A 12,483-nucleotide genomic window follows, 5' to 3' on the forward strand; every position below is an offset into this window, starting at 1 on the left:
AATAGCATACCCCTCTGTATATAAAGAACCATTTAACTGTGGTATATGGATCTTCAGGGCTGCTGTGGAATCAAAAGTCACTTTCCCTTAGTACAGTGATGGTGAACCTTTTGCAGACCGAGTGCCCAAACTGCAACCCAAACCTCACTTATTTAGTGCAAAGTGTCATGTCCCTCTGGCTTTCTAGTAGTGAACTCTGGCAAACTTTGTGCTGGGGCGACAGCATGCGTGCCGACAGAGAAGGCTCTGAGTGCCACGTCTGGTACGTGTGCCATAGGTTTGCCACCACTGCCTTAGTACCTCAGTTATGCTGTCTGCAAAATAGACATGTCATTATATGCAGCACAGAAAATATTTACACCTGGCAATTTATGATCCCTAGGTAAAAGATGCTGTTCTCTGTGTGCCAGTGAGTGGCATTATACTTCATTTTCAAGAGAATGCCAATTCTGGTTGCATATGCTATATCCTTCCAGAACAAACTTTGCCAATTTAATTTGTTTTCCACTGGAGGGGGCCAGAACTATAGGCAAGGTTAGCATGGGTTTCCACAACCCTAGGGGAAAATGCTGACTCCTGAGGAATGCCCATGGGGATTCTGGGAGAATCCTTATCAGCTTGAGGTTGACAGTGTTGACAGCAGAAACTTTTCTCTATGTCTGCTGAACAGGTTTGGAAAGCCTCCCTGTTTACCCAAAAGTCAATCAAAACCAGGTCTCTATATGGGATTCTGAGAACATTGGGTCAAGAGGTGAGAGGTGTGATGTTTGGTTTTCTTCTCATAGAGAATGCCAGCTATTCCGGCTGAGGCTGTTTAATTTGCAGTCAAACGTGTTTCTCTATCTGGCTCCAAAGAGACTGGGAGAAGGAAGGACCCACCCAAGTTAGTGTTTACCCTTTGTTCTTTCCCTGGGGCCAACCTTGACTCCTTATCAGCATGTTTGAAGTAAACAGGTATTAAAAGCAGGAGGAAGGGTGTGAAGGATGCTGTAGGTTTTCATATTCAACCCCCCCCCCCATATGAGTGTTTGTCTAAACAGTGTGTTTTCATCGAGAATCTTATTATATCCTCCCTTGTTCTTATCAGTTGATATTTGAGAAAGAGTGAGAGAGAAACAGAAAATACACATATTTACCTTTTGCTAAACAGCGTGTGATATGTGGAAGAGCAGAATCAAGCTGCTATACCTGGCTTTTACTCTAAATACAGAATCCAAAATACAGAGCTTGGAAACATTATTTTTGAACTACAATTCCCACAATATCAGTTAACAAAGCATATTTGTAGGGAAATACAGCTCTCCAATAATGTACAGCTATAGAAAGACATAATGTAAAAAGCCATTCCCTAGAGGTAATAATGGTTTGCTTTAGAATGAAGGTTTACTGCTTAATTCACTTTTTAGGGCCACAAGATGTTGTGATAACAATCATTCACAGTCTCAGAACTCAGATGAAACACCAGAAGTAGAATTCAGGCTTCTAGAATACAAGAATATGCTCGGACAATGAAACCAAAATAAAAACTTTTATCTAAATTGTGTATATATCACTCTGTCTATTATGATCCAGAGGAAAAAATATACAGCATACTCCGCCACCCCCCGGTAAGGAAAATTCCATGAATGTTCGAGCCCGATTAAACACAATGGGGCTCGTGCACATGGCGCAGTGCATGCACCATTGCCTTTTCTGGCGCATGGCTTTCAGCATAAGCTGAAAGCCATGTATGACATGGGTGCACTGTAAAGCAACAGCAGTACAGGACATAAGTTTAATTTCTAGATCACTATATAAAAATTCTGGAAGTAAGGGCTCTCGATAATACAGTTGGCCCTCCATATCCTTGAATTATCCACGAATTCAAGCATTCACAGATTGAAAATATTCCAAAGAATATAAATTCCAAAAAGCAAAAGTTGATTTTGCCATTTTATATGAGACACAATGTATTTAATGTATTTAATGCCACTTTTTACTATGCCACTGTATGCCACTATATTTTATGAGACATGAACATCCATGGATTTTGATATCCACGGTGGGTCCTGGAAGCAAACCCCAGTAGATACCAAGGTGTACAGTGGATACCCACTGTACACCTCATCTGGCCTGTGAAGGGTGCCATGTCTGGACACCACTTTCTCTTACCCACTCTCAAATGACTTCTGCAACTGCCTGCTGAAGATGCCTCACACCTCCTCTGCCCTGCCATGCATAGGCAAAAATAGAGGAGGAGCAAAGGAGGACACTTATATTTGGCATTTATTAAGGACTGAAATGACCTCAGGGGCAATGCTTGCATGGACTGACTGCTGCTGGCAGGGTTCCAACAGTGTTATGTGGTTTGGCCATGTCCTAGTGTCACAAAGTTCACTGAGTATGGGGAGGTGGTGGAATCTGGCTTCAAACCAAATATGGACACCCGCTTTTTAGGGCCACAAAATGTCATGATATGAATCAATATCCCCCGGATCTGGGCATTCTTAAATGAGGGCTTCTTTGTTCTTTCTTGATTTTAGCAACAGAGCTTTATTTAAATAGTTTCCCTTTAGACTTTCAGTCTTCTGTGATTTGCAATGATACATAGTTAAGGATCTTAAGATATCAAAAGAACAGCCAAAGGAAAGAGAAAAGTTGATGTTATTAATACTGGCTCATCCAAATGTGAAGTTACATTACTGAATAGTTGTAAGGAATTCAAACATCATTAGGAAAGGATTGCAGGAAATTTTCCCAGTACCAAATTAGTGTTTTTGTTGCTGGAGAAAAGGGTAAAAAAAGAAATTCTTTCTCCATGCATGGCAGGGGATTTGACTTGATTGCCCTTGTGGTAACTTCCAACTCTATAATTCTATGATTCTGTAAGATACCCACAGCTCATCATTCTGCAGCAAGGCTTATCTCACAAAACCATTTTGTGGGAACAGTCTTAGTGCTTGAACAGTGTAGTGCTAGGATTGCAGTAAAAAAATAGACTGCAGGTTTAGGGCTTTACTTTGGTGGGGGAGCATAGTGTAGCACTGCCCTGCAACTGAACAACTCCTATTGTATTCATTTGCAGGGCAATTCAAGCCCTGGTATCCAAAATTAAAAGGGGGAAAAAAGGAGTTGCCTTTTACAAATTAAAACTGAAACCAGGTGTACAGTCCTCAAGATACTAGACTAAATTATGTTTACAGGCTAAAGATACAGAAGAAAATAAGTTCTTAAACAGCAGAATGTTGGACTTGGCTGTTGAGGTTTCCCATCCTGATTCAACTGTGATATATCAACCCTGGGCAAGTTAATTTCTTCCAGCCTCCATTCCACTATGTGTAAAATCAGAACACTTTCCTCCCTTACATAGTACAAACAGGAAGCACATTGTATTTGATTGCAAGAAGTGCAGACACAAGTACCAATCCTGTGACTCTCACATAAACATCTGCAACAGAAGAGTGCTCAAAAGCAGGCTACCTTACCTGTTGTAGCATAATTGCTTGCTGCTGCTGCAGAAGGGCTTGGAGCTGAGGAGGAGAAAGGATCTGTTGCATCTGCTGTGGGGTGATCATCTGCGGAGACATCATGGCCACAGACACTGGAACCTACAGAGAGAAAGAAATAACACACAATGAGCTACCATGCATGTCAAATGTAGCATTGTGGGAAACCTGGACAAAAAAGTACAACTTGCACGTGGATTTTTATGCCCACTTTGTAACTTTTCCTTACTCAGGGGCAAGTAGGAGACATATGTGTTGCTGAGGCTGACCTGTGAGAATGGATTACTTTCTGAATCTACTGTATAAGAAAAACAATAATTCCTGTGCTACTTCTAAAAGTTTACAAGGACATGTCTCAGAGTTTCTAGAAGAGCTACTATATTAGTCTATATTGTAGCATAGGTAACAAAGATTCTCGTGATACCTCAAAGGCTAACATATATATTATGGCATAGTCCCAGGGTAGCATAGTGGTTTGAGCATTGAACTATGACCAAGTTTTGAATCTCCACTCAGCCAAGGAAACCCACTGGTTTTCTTACGGTTTTCATAATTCAGAAAAGACCTGAAGGCACACAACAACAACAACAACAACAACAACAACAAAACAACTGTCCCTTTTCTTCAGAATTGAGATAAAGTGGTCTATGCTAACCTGAATCCAACCTAAGTTGCATCAAACACAGTGATCACAGTCGACATTGGGACAAATATAGGTGCCAACACCAGAAATGGAAAAGGATTAGCAGAAACTCAAAATGCTGCTCCAGCTTCTGTGGGTAATTCAATATGCAGCATTAAAGAGACCATCTCACTTTAGTCAGCTAGAACTGAAGCTAGGGAACAGAAAAGATTCAAAGAAGAATATATCTGTAATGTAACTTCCTTCTTTAGAGGTCTCTAAACTAAGATTGGATAGCCATCTTTCGCAACTGCTTTAGTTGTGTTTTCCTGCACAGCAGTTCAACTAGATGGCCCTTGGGGTTCCTTCCAACTATAGATTTGTATCCAGAATCATAAAGGATAAGAAAATATTATTTTGAAAAACAGTGAGCATGTAACCTGCTGAGGAAGTGCAATTTCACAATATAACCCTCATCTGGAGGCACCCTTGTTTGCAGACTGCAAGCCAGCAGACCTGGTAGGATTGACTATAGCCAGAAAATGGAACAGTTTTCAAGAAGCCATTATTGCTGTGATCTGCATAGCTGCCAAAACAGAGCAAGCACAGTTCCAAAACTAGGTCACCATAACTCATGGGTCTTGTAAGTGGGTCAGAAATTACAGATAAACTTCAGCAGATTACACCTTTACTGGGGGAGGTTCGGAATGATTCTACTAACCACACTGTGGTTGACCACTACTTCCATTATGTTTGCAGTAAAAGTCATGTGTAAAGGAGTCTCCAGTCAACAGACTATTTGAATATTTTGCCAGCCATATATTTATATACATCTGTTCATTCTACTTTTGTACTGGCATATGCAATCATACCTCTGCTCACAGCAAACTATTTCCTGAACCTGTTCACCCTGAGCAAGGAAAGGGAAGTATCAACTGTGAACTGACTACAGTATTCCAGTTGAGATTCAAAATGCTTCATCTTTAACCATCTCTATGTGAGATGGTTAAAAAAAGGAACAGCAATCATCTTGTTACAGGTGCAGGACAATGAAGTGGGTTTTCCAGGAAAATGTTTATTTGAAATTTTTCAAGGATTTTTTTTCTCTTTTAAATTTTTTTGACATATTTAGTAAGCAAAATGTTAAACAAGAGTATGTCGTGTTAATTTTATCTACTGTATGAATGTCTGATTTTTTCCAATAGCCAGAAATACTTGTACTGAAATTGATTTAACCCATGGCACAATGGTCCAAAGCACACTGTAGAAATAATCCAGTTTTGAGACCGCTTTAACTTCCCTGGCTTGGTGCTAGGGAATCCTGGTACCTGTAGTTTTGTGAGACATTTAGCCTTCTTTATCAGAGAGCTCTGAGGCCACAATAAACTACAATTCCCATGATTCCCTAGCACTGAGCCAGGACAGTTAAAGCAGTCACAAACTGGATTATTTCCGCAGTGTGTTTTGGACCTTAGTGTAGTTGAAATCATTACACAAATAAATTTACAGCTTTACCTGGAAATTATTTTTGCTGAAATACTTGTATTAACGCATGGCAATTCAATAAAATATATAGGCCTAAATCCTATTAGTCCTAATGAGAGTAAATCATTGAATCAATCAGATTTACCTACGGATGTCTTAACTTAATATTCAACAGTTTGATTGTAAGGATCTATTGTAGCTGGGGACTCAACCCCAAAGATTCCAGCCATGCTGTCCTTATACCAGATTTCAAGGGGGAAAGTAAAGTAAATATTCTTTTATGCATTTTAGCTATCAGCATTAATATGTCCTGATCTGAGGGAAACTAAACTGAGGGAAATTAAGATTAATTACAATTTTAATTTTTAGAAATATATGTTATTGTATCTATTCCAGGCTGCACCTGCACTGCAGAAATAATATAGTTCGATACTACATTACCTGCCATGGCTCAATGCTATGGTATTCTGAGATTTGTAGTTTTCTTCCGCCATTACTAATGCAGTAGTCTTTGGGAGAACCCAATCTTCCATGGGTCACTGGGCCTGAGCATGATATGCTGTGTGACAACAGCATTTTATTGCAGTGGTTCCCAAACTTTGATCCTCCAGGTATTTTGGACTTCAACTACAGAAGCACTAGCCAACGTGGCAAACTATTAGGATTTCTGGGAGCTGAAATCCAAAACATCTCTAGGACCAAAGTTTGGGAATCATTGTTTTAGTGTATTAGCATGTTATTTTAGTATTTTTATTGTGTTTTATTTATTTTTGATTATATATGTTTGATGTTCAGTGGAAGGCGTTACAAATAAACATCATCATCATCATCATAATCACCACCACCACCACCATCATCATCACCAACAAGCTAGCTCAGATAGCCCCTCCCCATTGCTGCTCCTTTTGCTAGATTTGCTTTGGCGATAAGGGACGATGGTATAATTCCCTGCCCAACTGCCATAATAACTTTATTTATAAATAAGTTTATTTCCCAGTCAATCTAGAGTCAATGGGGCAGATACTCCACTATTTACTTGCATGAATGCACTATATAAAATATACCATCTAACTGATCCTACATCTAATTGATAGTCCCAACTGTAATAGATACATTTAATCAATGGTAACTTGGTAAGTCAACATTTAAGTAAATTCTGTTGATTTAGTGGATTTACTCTGATTAGGACTAACAAGTGGATTACATATTATGATACAATTGTTGTGGCTTCCTCCATCTCAAGATGCCCAAGAATGAACTACGGTATGTAAAATATACTGCTAAATAAAATGTGCATGCTGAGATAGCGAGGTTGTGGTTTGAGTGCTGGACTACAACTCTGGACATCAGGTTTTGATTTCCTGCTCAAGCATAAAAAACACTGGGTGACCTTAGGCAAGTCATACTCTATCAGCTTCAGAGGATGGCAATGGAAAACCCCTCTGGAGAAACCTGCCAAGAAAACTCTATGATAAAATCACTTTAAGAGTTGCCCAAAGTCAAATATTACTTGGAGGCACACAGCAGCAGCAGCAGCAGCAGCAGCAGCAGCAGCAGCAGCAGCAGCAGCAGCAGCGCTAAAGCATCATTCTCACAACAAAAGCTTTAAAATAGGGATGGAAAGTATTTTCAAAAATATTCAAAAATGTAAATATATGTTTCTTGAGTGTCAGGAATCTCTGAGGAGAAGCGTCCTGGACTAAATTTGCACAGTTTGGGATTTATTCTCCAAAAAATTCACCAATAAGGGTGGAGTGGGGCAGAAAACAGCATTTTCTGTTGCGTTTATATTTCTACACAGGCAGTGGTACTTATTTTATTATTTTACATCATTATTATTATGACTATTATTACTTGCTGAGAAAATATTTTTATTATTTTTTCACAGAATAAGGTCCCAACACCAGCATTGTTTGGAACATTTACCGCGGAAAGGAGAGATTGGAGCTACAGTGTGCGGTTGCCGCAGCTCTTATCCAGTACAGCCCCAAAGACTTTAGTTTTCAGATACTTTTTTTTTTCAGGAGAAATAAAATTAGAAAATTCTTAGCAAAGAATTATATCCATGCTCTAGTGTCAGTAGTTCTTATGGCTTCAAATCATTTATAACTTTATCTTAATAACTCACACCATTTTAGTTAACTCCTGTAAATATTCTTAATGTATGCCTGCTCTTTAAAAAAAAAAAAGACTGAAAATAGAAAACAGGGAAAGCTATAAGAACCACAATAAAAATGGCCCGCTCTCCACAAACCACTGCTAAGTGATCAACCGACCACAAACCTCTGTTCTAGCTGTTGTCTTATAGCTCAGCTGAGGATTCAAATGTATATGTATATAAATCCAAGTACTGATGTCAGACTGTTTGAAATATTTATACCTGGAATTTCCACATGTGCTCAAGGCAGTGCACAACATATAAAATACCCATCCTGCTATGATAATATCATAAAAACTAAAAAAATCCAACAGCATAATTTCCCTTTACATTCCAGACAATGACACAATTCCTTCTCCTATGATTCAAAGCCTTTTTATAAGTGTCAGAAATATAGGACAGAGGCAAATGCACACATTCACTTTTGGGGAAAGATTAATCCACAGAACTGAGGTTGGTTTTGGTAGTGTGGATACCAGTATCTCACTGACTGACAAGCCTTGCTGAAATAAATGGATCACAGGCTCTTAAGAGCTTGAAATGTCAATATTAGCACCTTGAATTGGACCTAGAAATTCACCAACAGCCTGAGAAATTGCCACAAAACTGACTGTAGGTATTCTCACTTATCTACACTTGCAAATAGCTAGGCTAAATATGCTGTACTAGTTATATCTTCCCATCAACCTAAAAGGACAGTTGCTGTCCTCAGCCAGTACTTGAAAGTTTCCACAAGTTTGTAAATGTTGCCATTTTGGACTTTTGGGGTAATCAAATGTAAGGCTGGTTGTCATGAGTTTATTAGTAATTACCATCTTTAAAGCCAACAGCACTCCCCTGGCCCCCACCAAAAAAAAACCCTTAATCAGTTTTAGGTGTGATGGTTTAGTGTTAAAGAATTAGTGCAACAAGATACCTTTTACGTGTGGTTCTGCATGTGTACATAAAGTTCTGATCCACCCTATCATGGATTTTCTTCAGTCTATTAACCATAGTGGTGATTATCTACATCTATATGGCAGGAGGAAGAGAAGGGGGACAATTAGGTAGATAAATGGATGTGAAAAACACTACTACCCTACTATTAAATGGAAAGGCAGAGAGAAGTATAGTTAGGCAACCTATTCCAGCCTTCTTTGCTCCTTTCCTCTGTTGTGGGTCTACAAGAAAAATGAAGTGGAACAAAACCCACACAGGCAGGAGTAATCTGGATGGTTTAATAATACCACACCATGGGGTCACAACAGGCTTATCCGCATTCCCTTCCTAGAAGGGAAAACAGGAAAAAGGCACAGGAAAGATGCTGGAGGGTCTGTTCATGTCAGTAAGCTTACAGAATAATCCAAGTGAGTGAAGTCTGCCTATTGTAGGTTCAGGGTGAAAAGATCTTGTATAAAAAAATTCTGAACAGAGTATCGAAGTTACTGACTCTAGCTGACCTATAATTCAGGCAACGTATTGTGTTGAAACATTTGAAAGTTCTATTTCTGAGGAAGAACACTCAGGTGTTAAAAACACCCATCTCTCATGATACTCATCCCTTAGCCATCTAAGATATGTGGATGATACCATACTACTAGTGGAAAACATCATGGACTTGGAACAATTAGTAAGGAAGAAAGTGCAAAGGGAAGTTTGTCACTGGACATAAAGAAAACAAAAATAATGACAATGGTGGATCTACATACATTAAAACTATGCAATGAAAAGATCAAAATAGTTTAAAAAAATTTCCCATACCTTGGATCAAACATTGATCAGAAAGGAGACTACTGTCAAGAAATAGGAAGACAACTAGGACTGGAAAGGGCAGCAATGAAAGAACTAGGTAAGATCCTAAAGAGTAAAGATATACAACAGTGCACTAAAAGTTCTCAGCACATGCCTTAGCACATGTTCATTCCATTATATTCTTCATCACCATGTACAGATGTGAGAGTTGGACAGTGAAGAAAGCGGATGAAAAGAATATCAATTCATTTGAGATATGGTTCTGGAAAAGAGTGTCGAGAATACCATGGACAGACAAAAAGACAAACAAATGGGTCCGAGAACAGATCAAGCCTGAACTCTTCCTGGAAGCCAAGATGATTAAACTGAGGCTGTTGTACTTTGGCCACATCATGAAGAAGAATGGCTCATTATAAAAAGCAATAATGCAGAAGGCAGCAGAAAGAGACGATGAACCCACGCCAGATGGCTAGACTCAATTAGGCAGAACACAGGCCTGAATCTACAAGACCTAAGCAGAGCAGTTGAGGATGGGGGGGGGGGGGGGCTTGGAGATACCTCATCCACAAGGTCGTCATGAGTCCATGTTGACTTGAGGGCAGCTAACAACAGTGACAACAAAGCTGTCATTTCTGTTTTAATGCCAAAAATTGTGTAACAAAATTAAGTCTGGTTCATCTATTCTGTATTACTACACACACACACTACATCATGAGGGAAAAGCACAAAAAGCAGGTTTTCAGATACAAGTAACAATTATATACATGACTATTTCACTTTGAATAAAGTCCTCAGAAGCTGTACATATATGCTATATCTGTAGCAGCAAGCAACTAAAGAAGCACAAAGGAATATTTAAGCAGAGGGAGAATTTAAAAATGAAATAATGTGTTTAAGTTCTCAGCACATGTCTTAGCTTCAAAGAACATCAGAACCCACACCTGAAATATAGTGGGTCCTGGCTAGCTGCTGGGGTTTGGTTCCAGGACCATCCACAGATATCAAAATCTGTGGAAGCTGAAGTCCAATTAAATATATTTGCATAGTAAAATGGTGTCCCTTATATAAAATGGCAAGATCATGGGTTGCTTTTTGAAATTTATATATTTAAAAATATATATTTTAAAAAGTGGATTGTTTAATCTGTAGATAAAGAATTTGTGGATATGCAGGGAAAACTGTATTGATCTTCTTGGAAGCACAGTTGAACAACTTTCAAACACAGATGATCAAAGAATTAAGTGTTGGAACCAAACATCAAAATTAAATACAGTGGGCCCACTGCATCACTGAGCAATTTATTTGCAGATTGAAGTGTTCATGGCTTGCCATGTCCCATGTTATTTATTCAATGGTGGTGCGTGCTTGCAGATGCACACACGTCACTGCTCATTGAATAATATGGGGCTTGAGCATCCTAACTTTTTCTTATTCATGGGGAGAGGTGTGGAACTGCATCCCCACAGATGGGAAGGGTGCACTGTAACACGTAGCTGGGAAAATGGAGATCCTATGTTCAGTGGCAATGTTCTTTGAATCACCAAATCTGCAGGCAAGCATCATGGTGGAGATTTAAATTTTCAATGGGTTGCTGGTCTGATACAACAGTCTATTTTCTATAACTGGGCTGGAGGAAATTAAAAAAAACAAACCACAGGTGCGTTACAGACCGCCCCTTTGAGGCGGCCTGTACCCGCCCCTTTCCCCGGGGTATTGGGGCCTCAGTGGCCAGAACGGCAGCCGCTGAGGCCCCGATCCGCCGCTTTCTAGGCTGCGGGGAAGCGGCAAAAGGCCCCTTCCCCGCAGCCTGGAAAGGGGTGTCCTTGGGGCTTCAAGCCCCAAGGACACCCCGCGGCGTTGGGGAGGAGAAAGGGGCTGCTTGGCCCCTTTCTCCTTTGCGTCGCTGGGCACAGCCGTGTGAAGGCTGCGCCCAGCGGCGCAAACCAGGAAGGAGCTCCAAAACGGAGCTCCTTCCTGCTCCGCGCAAAGGGCGCACTAAGCGCCCTGGCGCGGAGCGACGACGTCACGTCCATGCCGCCCCGTATAGAGGCGGCGCGGTCGTGACGTCGTCATGGCGGCCCCCATGTAGATGGGGTGCCGCCATTTTGTATGGACTCAGTCCGTACTAGGGTTAGGGGGGTGCGGAAGCACCGCACCTTCCTAACCCTAATACGGACTGACTACGTACTTTCATGGCGGTCTGTAACCTGCCAGAGTTTAGAGGTTGGGGGAACCGAGTGGTGCTAAATGCTGCAGTTTGGATCTCTACAGATTTGTAGGGGTTGGGGGGAGAGGTGGCCATGAATCTATCACTAGATGCTGATGATAAATTCTTAAGCAAAAACTCTTGTGACAAAAAGATTGGTTTGCATATGAGGACTAAAGAAACAAATGACCAGACTGCCCAGTCTGCCAATTGCATAAAATGGGCTTACATTTGCTGTATATTTGAGGCAGGTGTGTCCCACATACCTAGATATGTATTGGAAACAGTTAAAAAGAAAAAGTCATCTAATTTTATTAGTATCACTTATCAGGGGTGATGAGTGCCTTTCCACTCAGTAACAATGCAAACATCTTGAAGACCTGGCAGTGAACATTGTCTTATTCTCACATGGAATGAGAAAAGTTGGTACATGAAGCAGATCACCTACCACAAGCAGCTCAGCAAATCCAACAACCTAGAAGACATTCTTACCTTCAGTTTTAATGGTTCTTGAAACAGAGAAAATGCCACTAGGGAATTTTTACCCCCTAGTGTCTTGTCAACTCAAGCAAACAGGAGCGTGTTGACCTTTGGGTCATATTAAAAGGCTTATCTGTTGACTCAGGTTGCTGGCTTGAGGGAGGTGCACAAAATTTCATTTGTCATTCCAGAAGTCATTTTGTGTTAACTTATGAAGTTATTCATTAACTGCTCTGGGCTTGCTTCTAGGCTGCTGAAGAGACATTGCCAACCAGAAACAGTCAATGAATCAAAGCTATGGGTCCTTTGATTCACC

At 40.3% G+C, this 12,483-nt stretch overlaps 1 protein-coding gene across 4 annotated transcripts in view; it reads right to left on the reverse strand.

The window, feature by feature from the left end:
• LOC149316036 (forkhead box protein P4-like) overlaps nucleotides 1-12,483 on the reverse strand; it is a 194,223-nt gene that overhangs the window by 74,506 nt on the left and 107,234 nt on the right. For all 4 annotated transcript variants that reach the window (XM_089514649.1, XM_089514650.1, XM_089514647.1 and 1 more), the window contains exon 4: nucleotides 3,465-3,587. In XM_089514649.1, the coding sequence (XP_089370775.1) occupies nucleotides 3,465-3,587 (123 nt within the window). The remainder of the gene's footprint in view (nucleotides 1-3,464; nucleotides 3,588-12,483) is intronic.

Source organism: Sceloporus occidentalis, unplaced genomic scaffold (genome assembly GCF_023333645.1).
Source record: "Sceloporus occidentalis isolate IW3139 unplaced genomic scaffold, rSceOcc1.0.p SCAF_3, whole genome shotgun sequence".
Taxonomy (NCBI): domain Eukaryota; kingdom Metazoa; phylum Chordata; class Lepidosauria; order Squamata; family Phrynosomatidae; genus Sceloporus; species Sceloporus occidentalis.